Genomic DNA, 10,885 nt, shown 5'->3' with positions numbered 1-10,885 from the left:
TGGCCGACGGGCTTCCTTTCCGAGAAAACATTTAGACTTTCACGTGGATCAAGTATGTCGTAGAAGAGCAGCAAGTTGAAACACCAGAAGAACAAGAATGCACGTCCTGTCGTAACATTCAACTTTCATCCGAGGTTTGTCACGACAAATAGCCAAAGCGTGCTAAGAAGCTCGTACTTTTACACTGCTTGCACAATTTTTAACGAAGATAACCTTTTTCGACTATCCATGACAAGCTAGGAAATAATGTGTTCAGGCTTTAGTAAACTGATTGCAGATCTTTTTGTTCGCATCCCAAGAACGGCGCCCCCTAGAGATATCTATTTGTATGAGGAAGTTTCCACGTAATCGGTGGTGTAGCTGAAGGTCAACATCTACACACCCGTATAATGACGTCTGGACGTCTCTGAACAAGCAGGGTGACAGTACCTTACGCCTAGTGACATCGGTCATCACGTGGTGTGCACAGTCTTTCAGGTAAGTTGTACAATACTTCAACTGTGTCCAAAGGTCGATCATTAATATGCTCAAAGGTTGATCACTCTCTGTCATGGCTGATGTGAAATATCACTGGGTCTGGAGGCTGCCTCGATTTGAATATGTACAAGAGATACAGCCCGTTTTGTAGTTGACAACAAGCGAATTACATAATCACTATGAGTTCACCGGGAACTTCGCTATCAACGTTTCTTCGCTATCAACGATTGAGTCAACAAGTACGTGTGCCAAAAAATGGCGGTGCGTCTCATATTGTTGTTAGGTTGATTCATTTCAAGATAAGACTTGGAGGAGATGTTGAAGTTCAGGACTTTGTAATCATTTTGTCCGAAATCACTCTCCGCTTTGGTTATCGACCCGAAACGACCCGATGGGCTAGGATGACGTGCCCCGGACAACGGCGACATGCCTTTACTGGTACGCGATTCGAAAGTGAAAAACTTACAAGAATAAAATCAGGGGTCACTCTGTAAAGTTTGATTCTAGAGGAACAAACTAGCAAACATTTACCGATACTTTAGCTATCAATGTGTTAACACCATCATGGACCCTAAAAAGTGTTATGGTCTATGACTTAATGGAGAAAAGTAAAATTTTACATTGTCGAAAAACTAAGATGGTGAGATATTTTTCTCACTCCAGGATTTAAAATGAGCAACCACAAGTGTTAGATCAGAAAAGCATTACAATTTGAGAGTCCGAATATCTGTCCCCGAGGTGCATCATCTAAAATCAACTTCCGCGTTTTGGAGGAACAGACATAGACAGAATTGTTATATCCGTATGTACTCTGTTCCGGCATCTGACTTAGCGTTATCGCCATGTTTTCTGATTCTTATTCCGAGTGCGATTCCTGTAATTGACACTCGGGCTTTACAGTAATTGATCCTGTAAACTGTAACATATATGGCCAAGAATTTGTGTCTGTGCATTCATTTGGTTAAGGCTAGGCAAAATAAAGATAATTCATGCTTCCTCGGCATCTTTGCTTAGGCTTTTGCTAATTTGGAACTTCCCTTCGAAATATGAGTTGTCGCAATCCCTTCCGCAAAACAAATATTTCATTAAAGTTACGGCGATGAGTCTTTTTCCTCTATCGATATTTTACACTCGAGACGCCGAATGGTAATTTGCTAAGACTGCGTAGCGAAAGCTAAGGGCCTGAATGAACAGGGGAAGTCGATGCATGAAACATACCGACCCCCTCCCTCTGTTTGCTTGCACAAAAAATGCAGACCCTCCAATACTCCTCGATCAGTAATAATTGACCTTCCCCATGCCATATATTTTAAATTAACACAAAATTTTGTATTTTTAAATTACCTTGATGTAGAATTTATTTCAATAGTCAAGCTAAATATTAAACATAGTGCTCTAGGCAAAATTATAACTTTAGCGATAGTGAATTATAAGGGGCTAGACTTGATTAGCGTGATACAATTTTCTAGTTCCCACCCAATTTTCTAATCCTTAATGTGTCAGTATTTTTAGTTTTCTGTTCATTATTGGGAAATAAATATCCTTGAATCCTTGAAAAATTGGTATTTCAGTATGGCTGCTTAGCGATGACGTCATTTTGTCTCATTGATATGAAAAAATGAATGTGTGTCCGAAATAATAGATTACATTTTTTGAAATTACCCATTCAAGAATGACGGAAACAGCACTAAACACTGACTAACTTGCCCAAATTTCTAGCCGCAGTGATCAAAGCTGTATGAGGAAGTTACATTTACAAATAAATCTGCAACCATTGGCAGCTTCCATAGCCTCTTGTTTGCCTTGTCAACACAGTCTGTGTTTACATTAGCAGTTTAATGCCATCCATAATGGTTCTTACTACATACATGATGTGATGACAATCCAACTGTATATGTTATACAGTATAGGGAGAGGAAAAGATATTCCAAATTAATTGTGATCATGGAAATACGAAAATAATCATCGACATATGCAGCGTGTGCGATTTAAACCAGTAAGACTGAGTAATAAACTAACAGTTTACATCAATGTAACATGATTGTACATGTGTGGTGTTGATGATGGTGGTAGTGATGATCATAATGATGATAATGATGATGATGTTGGTGATGATGATGATGATGATGATGATGATGATGATGATGATGATAATGATGATGATGTTGGTGATGATGATGATGATGATGATGATGATGATGATGATGTAGGGGAGCGGTCGGTGGATGTGGAGGGGGCGAAGAAGGAGAAGGAGAGAAAAGGAGGAGGGGGAGTCTGATACTAGAAATGTTGATGGTGACAGTGATGACTGTGGTTTATGGTAGCGGTATCAATGTAGATGAACAGGCAGTGTTAAGAGAATTTGCAGAAGACGTAGGAGACAAAGCCATGTGTTTTGTCATATTGCATAGTGGCTGTCTGATTTGACTCAAAAAATAACAGGAATATTCACAGCAACAGAAAAAATCCCAGAGCACACAAGAGGAGGGGCAGTTTTTGTCATATTAGGCGTTGGCTGTCAGATTTCATACACATAGTAACTCCACTATCTGAAACATTTAATGTATTTTCCAATGCCTATGTTCTGTTACTTTGTTTATACCACTCCAGGTCATGTGACCCATTGTTCTTGCCATCCATTTATCCCTGAAAACACGACTGACACCTATTGTTCTTATGCAAAATAAGTAATCAGTCATACTTTTATTCATATGTAAATAAGTAATCACCACACTTTAATGAAAGAAAGTCATTATCATATCAATAAAAGTGTAGTGATTACTTATTTAAATATGAAAAAAAAGTATGACTGATTACTAATTTGCAAGAGAACAATAGGTCAAGTCGAGATGTCTAAAGCATTCACACACATTCAATAACAAAATGAAGACAATTTGTTCAACTGATATGTTATAGCATCACATTTTATAATTCAATTTTAACTTTCTTTGGACCATACTCATTGTAAGCAACATGATTTGTTGTTGAAGACTGTCCATCTTTAGATTCGGCGTCTTCTTGGGTTGGACCAATCTTGTCTGTTTTGTTACATTATTTTGTCGTAACTTGAGAAACTGGGTTACTTACAGATTCCTCTGCTTTAACACTAGATGGAGGTGGTAGTAATATATTCGACACATGCTTTTGTTGTGCAGTAGACATACATTTGAGGCGCGTAAACCGTCATCTGATCTGTGACCTGTTTGTTCTTTGATTAGCTGCTCATCGAATCCCTGATGGTACAGAGATGTTGCCGCATTCACCTGAAATTATTAAACACAAGACATATGTGACAAATATCATGGAAATAAGTACAGCCTTTTTGTAACGTTTGTGGAATAGTCGAAAGAAATTCTGTGATACTGCCGCACACACGACAAATTGTTTTGGTCAATGAATTTAATTTTATAACTTTACAGAATTCGTTTTGTGTATAAATATTTTAGTAAAATAATAAATTACCTTGCAAGAATATCCAGTGTGTTGCAGTCTGGCCAAGCCATCTTGCACATTTGCTTTGTGTAAAGATGTATATTTTCTGGCAGGAAAACTTGATTATCCCTTGGCAAGGGTCATCAATAGTACAATCCCGTCCGGTGTTATCATCGCCAAGTACTTATTTATAAGTTAAAGTACACATCGTGGATTTGATGCGCTCCGTAGTAGCGGCTGCTCTTATAGGGCAGTTTGCCCGTGTCAAATCCACTTTGGTTGTTTTTACATGGCCGTCCATGGAACTCTAGGAAGTCTCTTTGGTCATAAGATCAGACAAGTTGACAAGGTCCATCTTGACCAGTCGAAAACACGAAAATGATATTGAAAGCCTGATGCATGCACGAGGCGATCACATGCATCTACAGATTGAATTTCTTCTCGCTAGCCAATAGCCAACAAGATAGAGTAAGGCAAGCCATTTTATTTAACCAATCAGATTAAAATAGCTTCCTTCTACACAGGTGCATTATACCACTCTGTAGCCCTTATTCAAATGCAGATTTGCAGTTGACCAGAGCCCTTGTCCTACTTGTCTGGGATAGGTCATTCTCCCAAACTCGTATGCCAGGTGCATAATGACCTCTGTGAACCTTTCGACGTACAATGGGTCACTCCATTCCATTGAGGGTATTCAAATCAAAAGTGGACGATTTATTGACAGTAATTTTCAAATTTTAGAGAAGATTGGCCTGTTTTTCGTGGTATAAGTCGTTAATCGCACCTCGTAGGTGAGCTGTTACAGTTGTAATCACCACACTTATGGTCAGGAACTTGTAAACATCACTCGGCCTTCGGCCTCGTGATGTTTACAAGTTCCTGACCATAAGTGTGGTGATTACAATTGTAACAGCACACCTACTCGTGCAATTAACTATACAAATACTATTTTGTGCAATTGTACTACCAATTTTATGCCAAGTGATAAAGTTGTAAATAAAGTTTGAATGTGTAAAATATTGAATGTCATTAATTGTTGACGTTGGTGATTCGGTAGTAGAATTTCTTTGTCAACAATAATATTGCTTATATTTTTGTTGACCAGGCTATTTCTTTCTAATTCAATATGAATTAGGGAGCCTGTTTTATAATACAATTAATGATGAAAATATTATGAAAAGTAACAACAACTGTTCATCCAAAGGCAAGTATAAACGAGCATGGTATTTAAATGCCGCCCAACACATTGCCGATTGTTGAGCATACTGCTCAATGTCTTTCAGTGTCAGGTCGATTCAAGTAGCATTTTGAAGAAAGGCTTCTCTTTTCAACCATGAATATGAATTGAACTTGTTTACCGTCTGTAATTTCAGGAATTCAAGATGAATCATCGTCCAAAGTGATATGCTTTCATCTAGACTGAAGAGGGTTTAATCTGCAAGTAGCAAGACGGGGCACCATGGTGTGTCTCTGCTTGAAACTATTCTCAATAGACGTCTGTCCGAAAGAATAACATTGCAAGCGTATAACATTTCAACCTGGTGTGACTTGTTTCGCTGCCAAAGGAAGTTCCTCGAGTAAACAATTTCTTGTTTCGTTTCGCAGTTATTTATGATGAAGTGAATGTTAGCTAAATTTAATGGACTCAGAAGTGGATTAAAATGTACCGATTTAGATATTTTGACTATCCGTCGAAGAGCGCAAGATTATGCCCGTAGAACTTTCAGGACATGTTTTCTCCTGTGATTTATCTATACATTTTTGTCGAGGATGAATTGCGGATAATTTATATTGTAAGTTGATATCACAACTATTTAATTGAAATTGTAGACAATCATGGTAGAAAACGATGAAAGACTGCGACACCAGCTTCATCTTGTCGACGCAAATGATGTCGCTAACTTGGCAAAAGATGAAAGAAGGCTACAGCAACTGATTGATGATGGAAAGGTCAGAGGAACGTTGCCGAAGAACAGAGTACAAGTACAAATATTGGGAGACGCCAGGGTTGGAAAGACAAGTTTACGAAAGAAACTCATGGGTGAAAAGTTTGACCCTAACGAGGGGGAGACCGTCGGCATTGATACGACAACGTGCGAAATTCAATGCACAGATGTGGATGAGAACTGGAGACGGGTCGACTCAAACGAGGATGACTTCACAACATGCATGGCCTGGTTTATCGCTAAGAATCTAGCAAGAGACGTCTCCAACAATGAGGAACGATATGCTTCAATCAAGGCAAGCTGGGGCCTTCTACTTTATGTGAAGCTGATCTTACCCATATTCGTTATGGTGATCATCTTTCCTTACATTCACTCAGAAAATATGTTTATCTTTTTGATGGTATCTTTCATTTCTGTCCTTACAATCTTTATGGACAAGACAACTGCATATAGAATTGGAGCAGGTATTTCACTCTATGTGGTCGCTCTTGACTCGGTATACCGCAGTGTAGGTGAAAGTTTTGACGATTGTGACGACTTTTTACGTCTGTTTTTTAGGCTGATCGCGTTGTTCTATTTTATCAGTGCTTTTGGGTTTCTTTTTGGAATGGCCCTTGGCGCAGGATTTCGCACGGGTTTTGCCATTGCCTTCACTGGCATGTTGGCCCAGCAAAAAAACGCAAGTAGTGGGATGTCTTCAACAAATGATAGTGGTGCTGGAGCTCTGGCAAAGCTGCCAGACATACTGTATGACAGAGCAATGGTAGCATTTGGTGTTTTGGTTGGTTATTCGCTTCATGCATTGTACAACAAATCCCTGCGAAAGACTCTGAAGCATTTACCCCTGTTTTCGAAATTCAAATACGTTGCGATATCACATTTCATCATGGTTGTCACGTTTGATGTAATTTGTTCTACATATAATTCTTATGGCCTGTACATAATTCTCCTGTTTGCCCTTATGATGATCGTAACACTGATTGGTTTAGAATTTGGGCGTCCTTTCGGGTCAAAGTTGAAGATCACCATGAATCCGAGAATGTGGCTCTTGTCTGTTGGAATAGGAATGGGATTGGCTTACCTTTGCGGTTGGAGATTCCCAAATGAGCTTAATAATAAAATGTTGTTAGCAGTCGCTGGATGTTTGACTTTGCTGACAATTGAATTTTACAGAATAAAATCATACAGTGTGTGTTGTCCAGTGCCATTATCAGAGATCTCTAGGCATTCCATGAATCTCAGAGAGTTAAAGAATGATTCTTTGCCTGTCAGCCTTTGTGTTTGGGATTTTGCAGGACAGGACTTCTTCTACAACACACACCACGTCTTTATGGCTACGCATGCTATCTTTTTTATTGTATTCAAACTGACAGACTTTTTGACCAATGAGTCAAGGCAAAGACATGTTAATCGAATACTTTTTTGGTTAAAGTCGATTTGCACACATGCAGACCATCCTAATTCATTAGTATTCCTGGTTGGTTCCCACAAGGACCAGGTTCCATGTGAGGCAAAATCTGACATAGCGTTATTCTTGAAGAGAACACTGTACGATTCAAATTCTGAATATTGCAAACGCCTCGTCATCAACAAGGACAACACTCCATTGTGGACGATCGAAAATTCAACAGGCAGAGATGAAGAGTTTTACAGTTTTCAGAGAGCACTCTGGAAGTTTGCATTGAAGGTTGATGATCCTAACGCTCACTATCCACTTCGATGGCTACAATTTCGATCACTAATGTGCAAACAGCAAAACAATCCTGACAGTCAAAAAACTATTCTACATTCTTTAGCCACCTATATCGTCGGCGCTAAGAGGGATACAAGGAGCAATACAGGTTACAAATTGGACAGCATCATGCCTATTAACGAACTTTATGAAACGGTGAGAGCATCGTCCGATTTACAAAACAGAGAAGATTTTGTGAAAATGCTGAAGTTTTTCCATAACTCTGGAGAAATAATCTACCTTTTGGAAGATGTCGTTTTGAGTCAATATGTGGTTCTACGCCCCGATGTATTGATTGATGCAGTTAAATCGTTCGTTAGCATACCAGAGGAGAAGGAACGAGAGCCATGCTTTGCTGATCTTTGGAATCGACTGTCTACGGAAGGCATCATTCATCAACGCCTGCTTGAACATCTACTGAAGGACATATATCCTAATACACGTGTCCTGGTCACATTTTTGCAATGTTTTGGCCTTATTTGCCCAGTGAAGAGGATTACCAAAATTCCTTACGGCTTCTCAGTTGAGGAGTACATAGTCCCCTCAATGAGACCAGATTATGATGGGAAAACCGATCAGCTAGGTCCTGTCAGGCCCTATAGGATGTTCTACTTTGATTTCGGATTTTTCAGGCCAGATGTGATATTGACTAGACTGATGGCTAAATGTCTTGCCCTTTCAAATCATGTACAGATATTTCGAAATGTCGGACGATTTACCAAAGATGGAGCATTCTCAGTTAGACTTGAACTTGTTAATCATCTTCCAGAACAGCATTTTATCAAAGTTGTCGTGGCCTTGGTGAAAAATTTAAACCCATACACTTTCTTGAACAGACTGCATAGCTACGTCGAAGCTATTCGATGTAGGGAGTTTCCAAACCTGAAATACAAATGTGGCGTTCTCTGTGAGTTTCCGCCCCCATACGATGGATGTTCCGATGGGGACATGCTGCACATTCTCCCAATTTGCAAACAGGATGAAGACTTCCCTGTGATCGGGTCAACAGTGATCGGTTTCTGTAATGGAGTGCAGCAGGGTATACAACTTATCGCACCAATAGTTGATGATAATGTAAGTGTATTCGAGTACATCACCTGGTATTGTAGTCATGAATATCCAATCAAATTCTAGTCATCTTTTCTAAAATAAACACAGGAAATATTGGCTTATTTTCAGGACAGACAGTGTTTTTATTATTCCATATTTTAGTGTAAAGACTTGTGAAGATACTGCTAATCTAGTAATTCTAGTGATGAGCTTGATGTAACGATTTGATTGTGCAAGTATATGAGGGATGATATGGTCATGTAGTATGTAGTATTTTGATTATGATGGCTAGCTAATGCAGTTATTTATGGAAAATCTGATCGATCGACAGAAGGACATTGTTAATTTGCAATTTACAAATGCACAATGTTTTGACCAATCTGTGAAGTGTGTTCTCGCCACTGGTTAGCCTGATGTTCAGCTGTTTATCGAATGTTTTTAATAATTTTGAGGTTCACCGTGCTCTTGAAATTGCAATCGTGGTACATTTCTTTTCATTGAAGAAAAAACACTTTATCGTGTATAATTGAAAAGTTTTACAACCCTTTTTAAAATTATTTAAATTTCGACCTAGTTTGTACCATCTGAGATCAGTCATCACAATTTGTTTGTTGTAGGAGAAAAATCATCGCGATGACGAAGAAAGGCAAGTTGGCCTTATGGAAATTCCAGTCAATGAAGGTAATCTTTCACTCTTCGAATTTAATTCTTATATTACATTTATCGATATGTCCATGAAACCTTACATGATTAACAATGTTATTTCGCTTTAAATTATTTGGTATTGATCTTAGGTATAGTTTATTAATGAAGCTTACAGATGACAGATTTGAATATGCGAGCCCCAAAATGATAATACCCACCCTGCGTATAGCACACAAGCCCAATAGAGATTCATATCATATCAGAAAGTTGCCTGGATTCTTCTATAGTTCACATTTCTTTTAACAGGTCTTGATCCGAATCTCTATGATGTCTATGTTATATGCAGTCAACGAGACGATGTATGGGTTCGGGATTATCTTGTACATTTCCTTGAAAATGGACCCTGTGACGTAACAGTGAAAGTGAATGCGTACTGCAAAGAAACTGACAGAAACATTAACTACTTGAAAAGGTGTGCCATCAACATTGTTGTCATCAGTAGACATTCTGTCCGCGATGAACGGTGCTCCGAGGAGCGAGAGTTTGCCTATCAGCACCATCCTTTGGCGAATGTCATTCACATTTTCAAAGACAAATCCATTGGTACTATAGCAATGAAGAACTGCCTTACACATTCCCATGTGTGTCTGGATTACTACGAACACAAGGAAAAACATGAAGAAGCAGTGTTTCGCGAAAATCTCTTGAAGCACGTCAAGGATGCCTTTCAGATATGAGGCATATATTTTTCACATGATAATAAATAACATAAGTTATGCGATTAAATCTAAGGATATTATCAAAATGATAAAATTCCTTACATCGTTGATTATCTATCCTTTTCCATATATCAAGAACCAAGCTTTTGTGAAATCCAGTCAGTAATGGATACTTCAGATACGAAATTAATTGTAGATGTCTGTTATTTGTATTTACAGCTTTTAAAGTGAGAAAGGAATCTACTTGCACATTTTATGTAGGTCTATAGGCTGTTTAATGCAAATGTTTGAATAAACTTTCCTTCCTTTTATGTATATATTCAACTACAGACTTACACGTCGGACTCTGTACATGATTTATGCAACTTATCAGTCAGTGTATGGTGGAGCTCTTGAAGCACAAATAAATGAGAATAATTTGTTAACACCAATCTAAACATTGAAACGCGTAAAGGATGCCTTTCAGATATATGACACACCCTAATTTTCGCAAAACTGCTGCACTTGTGCCAATGAAAGAGAAAACCAACTTGATTTTCACGGTTAACACCAGAAAACTTGGGATATAAACAGGATTCAAAAGGTTATGATGTGATCAATAAATTTATATGTTGTTAATTTGTTGTTGATTGTTTATTATTGTTTTTTATTCAATTGTTATCAAGATTTTGCTATAGTTATCGTGAAAGGTGGGTTTTTCTCTTATAAGACAGAATATAAGGAATGCAGATCCAATTAAAAAAGTTAAGACCAACAGATGAGATACGAAGCAGAGAGAGAGAGAGAGAGAGAGAGAGAGAGAGAGAGGAGAGAGAGAGAGAGAGAGAAAGAGAGAGAGAGAGAGATTGTGTACTTCACAAAATATACATGTAATAACGAGGTGA

The 10,885-nt window shown here is 38.3% G+C and overlaps 1 protein-coding gene across 1 annotated transcript; it reads left to right on the top strand.

Annotated features, from left to right (window-relative positions):
• Positions 1 to 325: 325 nt before the first annotated feature.
• Positions 326 to 10,615, top strand: LOC139143419 (uncharacterized). The gene is made up of 4 exons (XM_070713723.1): positions 326 to 477; positions 5,283 to 8,661; positions 9,255 to 9,318; positions 9,589 to 10,615. The coding sequence occupies exons 2-4, from the start codon at positions 5,746 to 5,748 to the stop codon at positions 10,017 to 10,019; spliced, it is 3,411 nt and encodes a 1,136-aa protein (XP_070569824.1). The 5' UTR covers positions 326 to 477; positions 5,283 to 5,745; the 3' UTR covers positions 10,020 to 10,615.
• The last annotated feature ends 270 nt before the right edge of the window (positions 10,616 to 10,885 follow it).

The sequence above is a fragment of the Ptychodera flava genome, chromosome 11 (assembly GCF_041260155.1).
Source record: "Ptychodera flava strain L36383 chromosome 11, AS_Pfla_20210202, whole genome shotgun sequence".
NCBI classification, from domain to species: domain Eukaryota; kingdom Metazoa; phylum Hemichordata; class Enteropneusta; family Ptychoderidae; genus Ptychodera; species Ptychodera flava.
The sequence above is the reverse complement of the archived record's forward strand: the minus strand, read 5'-3'. Positions and strand labels throughout refer to the sequence as shown.